Source organism: Patagioenas fasciata, chromosome 3 (assembly GCF_037038585.1).
Source record: "Patagioenas fasciata isolate bPatFas1 chromosome 3, bPatFas1.hap1, whole genome shotgun sequence".
NCBI classification, from domain to species: Eukaryota; Metazoa; Chordata; class Aves; order Columbiformes; family Columbidae; genus Patagioenas; species Patagioenas fasciata.
The window spans coordinates 55398063-55412319 of NC_092522.1; the positions used below are offsets into that span (position 1 = coordinate 55398063).

The 14257-nt window shown below is 39.7% G+C and overlaps 1 protein-coding gene across 1 annotated transcript; it reads left to right on the forward strand.

Annotated features, from left to right (window-relative positions):
- Positions 1-3028: 3028 nt before the first annotated feature.
- On the forward strand, positions 3029-10372 carry SOD2 (superoxide dismutase 2). Its single transcript, XM_065835554.2, has 5 exons — positions 3029-3178; positions 4065-4267; positions 6532-6648; positions 8376-8555; positions 9864-10372. Exons 1-5 carry the CDS (start codon positions 3150-3152, stop codon positions 10007-10009), a joined length of 675 nt encoding a protein of 224 aa, XP_065691626.1. The 5' UTR covers positions 3029-3149; the 3' UTR covers positions 10010-10372.
- Positions 10373-14257: the final 3885 nt, after the last annotated feature.

The following is a 14257-nucleotide window of genomic DNA, read 5'->3' on the forward strand; positions in this document are numbered from 1 at the left end:
CTGCATTGGCTTGCACGGTTCTATTTGTACGAAGTGTATTTACTGTACTTGCTTTTTTAGCTGAATTTCTTCCTGTCTCAATCCTATCTGATACAGCTTATGCCAAATACCTGAAGTTACAGGGGTGTACTGTCATACTAATTTCAGGCTAACCTGACAGTGCTTATTCTACAGGTTTTTCCTTACTGGCAGGTAACAGAGAAAGGGGAAAAAAAAAAAAAAAAAAAAAGAGAAAGTTAATGAAACTAAACCTTAGAGTTGGAACCTGGCTTTTACAAACTCCGAAAATCTAGAATTATCCCACAGATAAATATACAAATTAAATTACAGAAGGAGTTAGTAATTCAGCTTCTTAAACCAGATGTATGTCCTGTTGTTTTTAAAAGCCACCCTGAGGGAACTGACTTCTTAACAGGTGCAGAGAATGAAAAAATTACCTTTAAGTGCATACTTTTATTGTTCAGTAGCAATGAGTTACAGATTCTCAGAACCTGAATTTCTGGTTATTTTATCTACTAGTTTAGTGACAGTAGCATATAAGCAAGGAGGTGAAAAAAATTCTGACTTTTAAGCACTGTTTGAAGGGAAGATAAAAGTACTTAGCAATATATTTTCAGGTAGACTTAAATCCGGTTTGAACATTTTTCTTACCTGTGAATCTTGTAATTGTCAGATGAGTAGTAAATCTCATTTGTAGCCACTAAAAACAATAGTAAATAACTTAGTTTGGAATTCAGTGTGGGAACAGACTCTTGTTGTTTTGAAAGCAGTATTTCTCCAGAGTTCTAGGACATACTTGAATTTGTTTTGAATTTACAGTTAAATTCCTAGATTGTAGAAGGGTTTCTGTGGTACCATTTTTAAGTGGCATAGCATCTGCAGTAGTCCAAGACAAATGGATGTAAATAAAACACTACTAGGTGCTGTCATCTGTGTTGGAGACATGCTAGTGCATGTACTGCTGCTGTTTTAATTTCATTGCTTTCGCTTAAATGTATTAAAACCACTAAGTAGTTGTCACTGGAAGCCTAAATTCCTTTTGCGCTACCTGGTTGTTTTTTGAACATGAGCCCTTGTGGACAGAGAAATAGTAGTTAACAGCTGAATGCATGAGAGGGAAGTGGCAAGTATCTATACAAAAAAGTACCAGCATCTGGCACACAAAGTCATTTCTAGCTTACAAAAATCCCTGATGGTGATGTAGCTCTGTAGTTGCTGGTGATTCATACTTGGTCTTAGTGTCATATTGTTTGATTATCCATAGCATGTGTATACATACATCCTAGATCCTGTACATGGTAGAAATAATATCTTGAGCTTAAAATGCTGGTAACAGACTATAAGATTGGCTTTATCTGGTAATATTGATGGTAAAAATCCATGTGAAATATGTGGTTGTGGTTCAAATCAGTCTGAAACATGAAAGCAATTCATGCCAAGAAAATGCTAGACATCTTTTTACCTAGTATAAGGAATTAGAAGGGTGTAAATAAATATTTGGAGTTACAGTAATTGCTATTAATTGTGCTAAGGTTAAAAAAAATGCATAGTTTACAGGTGACGGCTTGCTACTTAAATTTGTCAGTTATTATAGAACACACATGTCTTAAATACTCCTATAAGGATGGTATTAATTTTCTTAAGAGTGTGTGGTGCTTAATTTTTAAGAAGTAAGAAAGCTTAGCTAAAGAGCTAAAAAAAAATTAGAAATACAAATTTTACCCTCAGCCTTGATGTTAGCTTAACTTGCTGGAGAAAACTAATTGTAAGGCAAGGTAAGCCATTCCCCTTGATTTTCTTTGCTTAGAGGGTATCTTCTAAATAAGCAGGCTGGGGTATTTTATTTGATTTTTTTTATTTTGTTTTTTTCTTCCCCCAAAATGAAAGCAACCCAGCAATTGCACCAGCTAATAACAAAATGCATCATATAATTTATGTGCCTTCATGGAACACTTCCTGCAAATCTTTAGTGTATTGCAGTATAATAATACATACAGAAATGCTAAAACCTGTTATATTCGTGTCCTTGCCTTGCTGTCAATGCCTATATTATGACATTTAGTACTCCTGAATGTAGTTAGTTCATTTTAGCAGATGATGACATTTTGTTGATCACCAATAAATACTACATATTCCTCTTTAAAATTAGATGCTGCCAGAATCTTGCTGTATATGTTTTCAGGGGGAAATACTGTTTCCAAACCTCCTGTTGATTTTGGACAATTCACCTTTTATTGTGTTTATTGATAAAGCAGTTATTTTCACTGCTCAGATTCCAGAGAGTAGCACTGGCTGATGGGTGAAACTACATCAAAGTGGTCTTATAGGGTCTGTCGAGAAGCAGGGGCATGGACACATGCCACTGTGTGGGCTGAGATCCCCAGATTCCCAGTGTGGATCTCTCCAGGTGGGTTTCCTGGCAATTTCAAAGATAAGGTAATTTATTTAATTTCAACAAGGTTGTTCAGACCTAACCCCCACTTAATTGTTTTGACCTTCTTTATGGTCTGGTAAATGTAATATCTGTAATATCTTCGAATATATATGTTTTATTCAAAAAGACAAACCGAAAAAAGATTGAGGATTTTGTGGTAGCAGAGATGTTTTCCATACAATTCTAATTTTACCTGCTGTTTGTCTTATCTGCAGTGTGCCTCCTGAGGGAGGAGTTCTCACTGACCTTCCTGGAGAACCAGTTTTTAATGGGTCTTTGAACTCATTTGTACTAAATATACCGGTTATTTTATCTGATGGGGTTAAGGTATCCACATGAAATTTTCAAAGCTTAATGTGGCTGGTTTGTGCTGCCAGGTCCTCTCCACTGCCCACAGGCAGAAGCTCCTGGCAGACATTTTTCTGCCTGGTAGAGCCTCCTCAGGGGCTCCTCACCTCGGCTCGCAGCGTTGAGTTTTAACATAACGGCTCTATATAGTGGTTCTGTTTATAATATTGTGATACTTTTTTTTTTTTTTAAATGTAACTTTCTTAATGTGAAGAAATTGGGTGACTGCAGCCCTGTGTCACCTGCGACTCGGGGAAACTTCAGCCCCCTGCGCTGCCCGCCCTCGACGCCGCCCTCCGCGCCGACAGCCCGGGCTGCGGGGCGGGCGCAAACCCTGTTGCGCCGTCGGTGAAGCGAGGGAGCCGCCATGTTGTGCCGCTTCGCCTCGGCGGGAAGGTGAGGACGCACCGCGGGGTGCTGGGGGGAGTGTAATGGTGGGCAAAGCTCAGTAGCGTGAGGCGGCGGCCGGGGGGCCCTCCCCCGCGGCGGCCGAGCGGGAGGGGAGGCGAGGCGGCGGTGGGGTCGCCCTTCAGCGGCGCCCCGCCATTTCGAGAGGAGGGAGGTCGCAGCGCTGCCGGCTGCTCCGCAGGGCTCGGCACCTGGCCGGGTGCTGCCAGAGCCTTGCTGGCCAGGGCCACCGCACCCGGCCGCTGGTCACGGCCCCGAGGGTTTCGCTCTTGGTTTGTCTCTGCTTTGCGCCAAGGTCACCAGCGAAACGTACAGTGGCCTCAAGAGCTGGGTTTTCTCCTGGCGCAGCGGTTCTCCTTTTACGTTTCATGACAAGTGCGAGATGTTGAGGCAGGCAAGAGTGACCACAACCTGCGTGGGGTTTTCAGCCTGTTTGTTTTCTGGTACGGGGACCTTGTGGATAGTAAGGAAAATGGACTTCAGGGACATCTCGGCCTCTTTTTCATCCATAAAGATGAGGTGAAGCTTTGAATGTCAGCATGTTGCTGCTGGCTCTCCGTTCCCGCACCCATCTTTGCTGTGTCTGGGAAGGTGGGTGACACTTTGCAGGGGTTTGGGGGGCTCAGTTTGAGAAGTGGCAGCTTTACATTGCACAGCCCTGCATCTGTGACCTTTATGTGAATTCATCTTTGCAATTAAGCTACAGAGCATGCTTGCTTAGAGCTCCTGAAAAATGGTAGTTTGACTTCTTGGCCTTAAGATACCACTCCATAAACTCAAAGCAGCTGATCGTAACAGTCATGCATATAATCTGCTTTAGTGGTAAAACCCAAGTACTGAATAAGACTGCTTTCTCTTGTGTTTTCTCTTCTAGAAGCAGCACCAAGTTGATAGCACCATTGGGCTGCTTGGTCTCCAGGCAAAAGCACACTCTTCCTGACCTGCCATATGACTATGGTGCTCTGGAACCTCATATTAGTGCAGAGATCATGCAGCTGCACCACAGCAAACATCATGCCACCTACGTGAACAACCTGAATGTTACAGAGGAGAAATACAAGGAGGCACTGGCAAAAGGTTCGTATATCCACACTCAACACATGAGGCAGAAGCTAGCTGCTGTAGATGATATAGAAGAAAAAAATGGATAGTCCTTCATTCTAGGGGAAATAGTTTATTTTAGAAGTTTTGGGTTACCTAATTGAAGCTTTTTTTTTTTTTCTCTTTTTAATAAAGAGAAGGACTATTAGGAACAAGCTGTCATTGTGAGCTTCAGTGATGCTGATAATTGGAAGCTAGGTGTAACTAAAAAGCATTATTTCTGTTCTCCGTAGTGCTGTAAAACTAGAAGACAATTAATTGTTGTGGTTTTAGTCCATATTTACATTAGTAACTTGAACCAAAGACTGAGTAAATAGGAAACTGCAGTCATTTTACTGTACAAATATTTTTTAATGAAAGGCTAGTAACAAATGTATACAAAGTGAAATTTGTGCACCTTGATGGTTTTTACATCAGATGCTCTGCTGAATCTTGCAAAATAATCTTAGTCACCAACAAATGGAGGTAAGACAGATGTGCAGGTAATGTATATGACACCCAGTGAAGAGATCTGAATTTGGCTGTCATATCATTGGGTCAGATTAAGAGGTCATAGGTTGCATGCCAGTGTGAGACACAAAAATATATGTCAAACCATCATGGAATTTTTTTTAAGATCTGAGATTGAATCTTGAGATATGCTTCTGTGAAAACTTCACAGTTGTTCTAGCAGTGCTACACAGAAGCACATGAAATGCTTGTTTCAAATCTTGCAGTTTTTCAGTGGGACTGATGGAAGTATGTGGTATAATGTGTGTATCTTTTGAGGAAGCTAGAATATTTTCTGAGGTTTTTTTTCCTATCATTATGATCTTTCTAAGGATCATCATTTTATCTCTAATAAGTGATTACTTTATAGACGGATCTCTGTGTGGTTTCCAGGTGACTACACACTGTAATTTAACTGCCTGGGTTTGCATGAAAGTGAGAATTGTCAATTTCTGAGCCAGTGTGCTTGAATAGAGAATGTTACCTATGAAAGCATAGAGATTTTCAAGTGCCTACATAAACCTGAAAATAACTTGTGCACTAACGAGATTTGAGTAAGAATCAGTTACTGAAGATTGGCTGCCAGCAGTAGGTCTAGGAAGGACCTGAGGGAACCTGAACTGTTAGAAATCAGTGTATCTGCTGCTGATGTTACTAATGCTGTTTAATGAGCAAGGTTTTAGCCATTAGTGGAGGCAGAATTTCTGGTTAGCAGAAACATCTGCAGTATTGTGGATGATTTGAGGTATTTTTCAAAAATACTGTACTTTGGTAGTGTCTCATTGCTAGCTGTTGGAAATGGTCTGTCTAGAGGCAGAAGTCAAGCTTTCCTTATGGATTTTGCAGGCATTATTTTGCAAATTGGTAATGTATTGGTGATGGTCATGCATGTCAAAGCAGGCAAATATTTGCTTGTGATATCTGTGTGTGTTTTGGTTTGGCCTTTTTTTCTGAGCTGGTATCCCAGTATATTGTGTGTAGTATTTTGACCCTCAATAGGAAAACTTATAAGGCCAAGCTTCATGAAAGGAGAATGTCTGAATGATCACCTCAGTCTTTCAGTATTGTCATTCCTTTTCTGTATTTGAAAACTGAGGATAAGGAAAAATCTTTCTACACTGCATTTCATTGTTGGGTTACATAGCATATCTAATCACTAATACCTCTTCTGGATAACAGATTTTTGTCAATGGCTTTTGTTCAGCAATAGAAAGTAAAGTTTTTTCTTCAGATCATCTTTAACATCTTCCTCACCTATCTATATCTGCTTAGAAAGCTCAAATAAAAGCTGTCCTGAGTAGAGCTGGCTTATGTTGTCAGCTCATTTGAAAATGAGTGTGCACTTTTGTGAGCTCATGGATGAACAGTGTTCTTGTCTTATAGTCTTAACATGGAGCACTTTACAAATGCTGAGTGCTTAAAATATTCTGACTCTACTAATTGCTTTATTCTGCTCTAGAATAATAGTAGATCTTATATGTGTGGTCTGAGTTGCCTGATAAGTGCAGTATTGCCAGATCACACATAATTACAGGATAAGAAAAAGTCAATGATAAAGAAATCTTTAATGTAATTTATGTCACCGACTGAAATATGGATAACAGTCACAAACCTTTTCCATAGACATGTTATAGACTAGGAAGACTTGAAAGATTTTGGAGATCAATGGAGGCTTAATAGCAACTTAGTGACTACTGTGGTGATGATTATGTTTTTATTTATCTTTGTATTTTTATCTTCTGCATCCTTAGGTGATGTTACAGCTCAGGTATCACTTCAGCCTGCCCTGAAGTTCAATGGTGGGGGTCATATCAATCACACCATCTTCTGGACAAACCTTTCTCCTAATGGAGGAGGAGAGCCTAAAGGTTGGTGCTTGTTAGTTTATTGGGTCAGTTTTAATTAACCAGTAAAACTGTTGATAATTTTTCAGAGAGTAAAGGATCTTTATTTTTCAGAGTTAATTTGCCTGTCTATATGTGACAGTTATTCCAGGTCTGAGGACTTCAATGTTTTTCAGATGCAAGCCAAGAACATGAAGAGCTAGCCCTGTGCTAAGTATTTTTAATTTCTAAATCTAGTTGTCTACACTGCAGAAGACTTGGCTGTTGCTGCATATTGTCCTTTCCATGTTAATATGAGAAAATAGTTTTTCAAAACTATACTGAGTAAGTTGTCATATATGTACTTGCTTCACAGAAAAGAAAGAAGTGTGCTGCAGATCACCCAATGTAGTGACTGGGTTTATGCTCTAATTTGAAATAGGGATAGTTTAGCAGTTAAAGCCTAAAGGAAGAAATTCCCTTTTGGAGGATATCATAGTGGTTTTCTACAAGTGACCTGCAATTAAAGGTAAAGGCTCTATAATACAGATCCCACAAAAGCTGTTGTGATAAACTTGAGGTTTTGTGATTGAGGTTCTTATGCCTGTCTGTAAATTGATGGCTTTCAGGTAGTTTGTACTCCAGTGGTCATAGGTGACATCTGCTTGTGACTTTTGACTCTGCTATGGGAGTACAATGATGCCCTGAAGATGGTCCAGTTAAGACTAGAGCATAAAGTTTTGAAGCTGCGAAGCTGAAATTTCAACACGCAGTTCTTAAATCAGTGCATTTCTGATAGAGCTTGTTTTTAGATTACATTATCAGAAAAGATGCTATAAAACCATGATTTTTGTTTCCCAATTTCTGTGAAGTTTTTGTGGAAGTCAGTAAGTTTAAAATGGCATTTTTCAGTTTCAAATGAATGGTTCAAGGCTTTCGTAGGAACCTGCTAAAGCTTATCTTAAGATGCACTTCAGCTCTCACCAAGCGATTTTCAAGACCATCTTTCTGAAGGGGAAAGGAACGAAGAATTCTCTAGCATTGCACTGTGTGAAGTATTCTTACATGTGCTAATTAGAGAGAAAACCTTCAGGTTTTGAGCAAATACTTAAATATCTGAAAACTACTAGTGTACTGGGTGTACGGAAAAGGAAATAGTTTGACAGTGCATTGTTACACTAAAACAATTCTAGTTTCTGTCCCTTTTGCCCCAGCACAGGTTAGTTTAACTGTATAATAAAGAAGGGACCTAATCACAGGGCCTACTTAGCCATATCAAATAGGCTACTTAACTGTAGAAGCAGATGTAAATCTTAAAACTGAGAGAAGCGGTTAAATACCTCTTGCTATGTGTAGGCTCATTATATTGATGTCAGCGATGTCCAAATATTTCTTTGTATGAAGACAAAGAAATTACAGCCCCTGAGTATTGTCCTTTTAGATATGCAAACTAGCTCTTTACCTTATTTTCTGGTCCTCCTCTGTGACTTTCCTTTTCCTTTCAGACAAGAATATAAATTCCTGAATGTCCTGTTGGTAGCACCCTGACTGTGGCTTTGAGAACAGCATGTTTGACCACTGTACTGATTTCTTGCTTGTCCACTTCAGCAGATTGGGACAGAACAATGCAACTGCTCTTTTAGTCTAGACATTTCCCTCTCGCAGAGCCCAAATGCTTCTGCTCCTCTTTCCTTCTGTTTCTATGTGATATCTGGAAATTGAAACATGTTCAGTATCTGACCTTCTGTGATTTTCTGTCCATTTTTTTAAAGGAGAATTGATGGAAGCCATCAAACGTGACTTTGGTTCCTTCGCAAACTTCAAGGAGAAGCTGACAGCCATATCAGTTGGTGTTCAAGGATCAGGCTGGGGGTGGCTTGGCTATAACAAGGAGCAGGGACGCCTACAAATAGCAGCTTGTGCAAATCAAGACCCTTTGCAAGGAACAACAGGTCCCATTTCTTTTGTTCCCCTCCACTTCTCACTTTATAGATTTCTTAGAAAAATATATGAAATCTGAAAAGGGCTTTGTGGACAAATGCTGAGAAGAGATTGCTGGATAAATAGGGCTGGAATACTGAATGTCACTACTAGCAGGAGTGAAAAACAGTTGCAATTTTTAAAGCAGCATTTGTAAATCAGGAGTTAGAAATGGTAGACAAAGAGCAGTAGGGCTTGAAGTCTGTATAGGCAAAGGGGAAATAGATGGGCCATATTGTTGAAAGCACTCTCTCAGACAATAGTTTTAGTTTAGGCTCCTGTGGATTATTTTTGAGTAACTGGAGTAGCTTGCCTGTGTTGAGGAAGATTAAACCTCCTGTCTTTAGACTGTTTTCTCTGGCAGAGACACTACTCACAGAACTGTCAGTGTAGGTCAGACAGCAGGAGGGGGGAAGGTGAACATAGTAGTTACTGGGTAGGCTGGGTTTAAAATGGAGGGCTCATAATCTGATTCCTTAATATTGATAAGGAGCAGTGAGTGTCAATTAAATAAGCCGTGGATGGAGATAAATTACGCAAACAGCATAATGCTGGCCTTATCACTTTTGAAGACATTTTTATTTGCTTAGACATGGCAGTGACGGTTGCATGCTGGACACCCTCCAGAGAAGGAGAAGCTTATGGCCAGTGACAATCCTGCCTGCAGTGGCTGTTTGTCCAAATTCTATTTCAGATATCTTAAAAACATGTTCTGTAGAATTCATAGGGAAGGACAAGGACTTTTATGTATTGCTTTTCAGTAAGGAAAAAAAAAGGTATAGGAACATACAGCATAATGTGGGTAAATTTCACCCACCCCCATGAAAAATCCCCACTAAAAATTTAGTGAGAAGGATATTTTAGCACAAAAGCAAGGAAAATAATCAGATACTTAATTAATAACTTGTGTTAAAAATATATTGAAGCAAACTGGCATGGCAAGAGACTCCTTCATGTTGTAACTTCCAATGAAAATGCTTTCATAACTGTGCAAAAGATGTAAACCTTTCAAAAGTTTTTTTATCTGGTTTCAGTTATGTCTTCAAGGCAGTTCTAGAGTATTCATAGGTGTTTATCTTGATAATGTATACAATATATGTGTGTGTGGAGAGCAAACAATTCTGCAAAATGTTGCAATAGGCACCTGTGTGCTGGAGAGCTCTTTGTCTTCCTGCAGATAAAGGGTCAGAAATTGGGTACAACTTCAGGATGCAAGACAAAACTTTTTACATTGAAAACATGATAAATTTACAAAATTTATCCTCCCATTTATTTTACAGGCCTTATTCCTTTGCTAGGAATCGATGTATGGGAACACGCTTATTATCTTCAGTATAAAAATGTTCGACCTGATTATTTGAAAGCCATCTGGAATGTGATCAACTGGGAGAATGTATCTTCAAGATATGCAGCTTGCAAAAAGTAGAGTGGAATTCTTGCACAGACTACTGAAATGTCACCACTTCTACTCTGATTCCACTCTTGTAGTAGTGCCTGTGGCTTACAGATGAATTGCTTTCGTGCACACCGAGTTTGTCCAACAAAAGCATTTCATAATCAAGCAAAATGTCTGCTTGTTTAATTCTGTGAGATGTATTTACTTAGATTTTTGAAGCTTTACACTGTTGTGCATCTAAGGAAAATACTTCAAATAATCTTTTCCATTGCATATAGATCACTTTGCTGAAGCTTAATGAGGTAATGGATTTCCTTGTGGCACTGAAATACCTAAGTGGAAACATGTACTTCATGTTGCTATAAACAAATAAAACTCAAGAATCTTCTATAACTGTGTACAAAAGACTCATTTTTAGTGATAGCTGGTCCACTTGCTTGATATGAACATGATTGGAGAAGAGAAATGCCTTTTGTAATTTGTTGCATTACAGGTATGGAACTTTCTTACAGATTAAAAAAGAGAAATGGGCCTTGTTGTGCCTGCCTGGCTTGGCTGTCTGCACTCATCCCTGCCCCTTCCTGGGTCTCTTAAGTGAGATCTTCATTTATTGCACCGAGGCTGTTAAGTGTTACCTTGGACAACAGATTACAATACTGGGTCAGCCTAAATTGTTCTTAAAGGGACTGAATGACAGCATGTGATACTCAGTTCATACTAGCTGCTCGAGCGTATCCTAAAACATCCTTTAGCTCAAGAGATTGATTAGGTACATATTTCAGGTGTAAATTGTCTCTGTATAGCTGTGTTCCTGAAGCAGCTGTAACACTAATGCTTGAGGTGGGAATGAAGTACTGTCTGGTGTAAAGGAGCATGCCCAAAAGGTCTTGAAAAATACAAAAAATAGCTGGTGTGCTTTGGGTGGTTTTTTTTACCAATTTTGTTGCAAGTATTTCAGACCGGATGCTACTGGACATTCATAGTACCTTGTGTATCGGTTTTCTTTGAGCTTTTTTGGTGTAGTCCTACAAGTTCAGGATGGATTTTCAGGGAAACAAGGAATAGGCTTACATTACCATACTGCTATGCTACTGTTTTGAAGTAGCAAGCCAGATTAAAGCGAGACGTGTTTATAAAGAAAGAAATGCCTTTCATTATCAGATGCAGGGAGAGAAGATACTATCACCACAGGAACAGTTTTCAGTAGCTAACCAAAGCTGTGACTGGTGGGAGACCTTTGTTGCAAATGCAAGTGAGTTGTACAGACATGGCTTATTTCATCTGTAAAGTGTTTTTTTATTTTTTTCTACCATGGAATATTTTTTTTCTCTAGGCTCAGTTCTCAGATGTGCAACTGGAGCATCTGCTGAAGTCTGGATTGCTTCATAATCTTGTTTAAAACATATTGTCATCCCTCTCATCCTTGATTTACCTCTGAGGGTGTGAGAGCAGTAATGAAGAAAAGCCTCTTGGTAATCAGTCTGGCAGTTTTTGACTTTAAATAATAATAATAAATGTCTACTGAAGGACCTGTATTCTTGCTGTCTGCAAAATCCTCTAAGTTTGGAGAGCTGGTGAATGAAGACTCTGTCACAAACGATGCTCAGTTTTTCTTCTTAGGGAGGAAGCCTGAGTCTCCATGAGTAAATACTAGCAGCATGTGGATTTTTTTCACGATGCAAGCTTGTGGTACTTCCTGTGTGACAATTCAGTACAAAATCTTTGCAGCAATTATTAACTGGGGTGATCAGTTTATTTTGAAGCACATCTTCCTAACTTAATGTTTCCAGCCTCTGTCCTTGAATGTTTCATTTTAAGCACTTCAGAATGCTTAATTTAATGCAAAATACATTGTGTAGCCCACAATATTCCTGTTGCAAGACTATTGAGGCAAATCCTTTTTAAGGATTTAATATTAGCTACAGAGTTGATTAATATTGTTGATAATTATTAGGGAGAGAAAGGAAAAGCACCATAACTTGTAGATCTTGTGGCTAACTATAGATTTAAAACTTACTTTAAGCAAGTTGGGTTGGTATCTGGATTTAAGGCATGTGTAGGTTTTAGTTGTCAGATTTCAGTTTACTGAAATCCTGTGGATAAGGTGGATTGAGTGGGGGAGAGAGAAGCACAGAGGCAGCTGTTGTGTTTACGATGGAGTGTACCTGGATATGAAGGAAACAGTGGAGTCTTTTTTTGTTTTTCTTTCCTTATACGAGACTATATGATGTGGTGAAATACCATATAGCAGAGATCAAAAAACCTTAGTGGAGTGCTCCTCCTCAGTGAGTGAATGCTGAGGCAGGGCTTTGGTGGTGAGCGGCATAGTGCGTGTGTTGGGCATCTTCTTGGTGCTGCGTACTCCTGAAGGACAGAGAGGTAAATGTGCCATACGCTAGTGATCTGGAAGGGCGTGTGTAAGCTGTGGAGTAAGCCTGAGTTAACTCCAAGCAGTTGAGGAGGTAAATTCTGGGAAGCTCCTCAAGCAGCACTGACTGTTGCTGAGGCTTTAAGGCTGGTAGTGTGAGACCCAACACATGCTGTTGGGCTTGGTTTCTGCTGTGCACCAGGTTAAGAAGAAGCTCCGCTCATCTGCTTACAGTCAGCTGGTGAGCTTCACCTAAAGTCTGAATGTAGGAAGTCTAAAGCTGTATACAAAGAGGAATGTTTGTGGAATAGGAAGATGGAAATTTACTAAATGTTGAAGGCGAACAGTAGGAACACTGAAGCAATGGAAGCAATTTAATGCTTGTTCTGGTGGACAATTATAAAGGACAAACAATGGCAGGTTATGTGGTGCTGTTGAAGGAAGGTCTTGGTTAAACTTTTTTAACTCCAAACTTCCATGAAATCTGGAAAAAGTTCTAGTGGTTCTTGTGGTACTAGGAACTGAAGTGCCTGCGTGTCATTTAGCAGATCTCCTAGCAAAGCTGTCAGTGAAAGTGCATAAACCTCTTAACTAATCTCTGTTAAAATTGGAACTGCTTGTTGCTATTCAGAACTAGCGCTTTGCATTACAGAACTTGCTCTGGAGGCAGGCAGGTGTGTGTCTCCCACATGAACTGAGAAACAGGAAGGTAAATAATGATAGCTAATTCACGTGCCCTGTCTGAATGGACAAGTCTATGACCTTTTACTCAAAAACTGACTACAGACGCAGTTTGTTCTACTTGGAGCTTCCTGACCCTAATGGTAAAAACAGTAGTTGTGTGTGTAAAGTTGTCTCCAACCTGAACTGTGCAGGATATCTCTTGCCAATAAGCATGGAATTACTTGCAGACTTGATCTGCATGACAGGGAGAATGAGTTTTCTAACTTCAGTGCTGATGTCAACATACTTTGAGCTGGGACAAACCAGAAGAGTTGCAGAAGAATTGCATCCTGACAGTCACCCTGAGTCAAGCTTTTGTCAGTCCTTGCTTAACTGTTTTGCTTATGAAGGTGTCATGCAGGTATACACAGATAATTTGTGTGTAGGCCACAATGTTAAAACAAGAGCTTGGAATTATTTTCAAGAGGCGAAAAAAGTGCCATACCTAACCCAAATGCTCTTGGAAATCATTATATGTTACGAGTTGGAAGAAAAAAGTGCATCAGGGTGATCCCATTAAAAATACTTATGGGTGGCAAAACTGCTGCTCTTAGAGGCTTTGCTTTGAAGACTGAACAGATTTCACTGGCTGAACTTCATTTCAGAAACAGATGCAATCAGGTCTCAAAGGGCAACACACTTCTGCGAAATGCTAGCGCTCATTTGTGGTTTTTTGCTGACCTGTAAAAGACATTTGAAGGCTGGTATAAGTTGCAAAGCATGTGTCTCATTCTGTACTGCAAAAGATAAAAGTAATGTAAGGCCAACCCAACCGAGCTCTTGCAGCCTCTCCACTGTCCCTCTGTGGTGGCTGCTCCCAGCAAGCCCGGAGGGTGGCACCTTTGTCCTTTTCTTGGAACAGAAGGGGTCTGTAGATGGCTTTACTGAGCAGTCAGAAATGGAAATAGATAAAAGATGTTTTGTTTTGTTTTCCTCCAGCTTCTCCTTTTCACCTCAGAATTATTTATTTCACATTTATCTAGAGCATGTATTTTTTTAAAAAAAGTAATAGACCCCAAACTGTCTCCAGAAGATACTGTCAGTGACTTGGCTTGTGAACTGGCAGGCTCTTCTACACATATTAGAACTTCTTTATTTACAGAAGACTTAGTTGTCTTTGTTTTGCATTCAAGAATTTAGTTCTCTCTAGTGCAACAAAATAGGTTTCAAATGCTGCTACGCCGTTC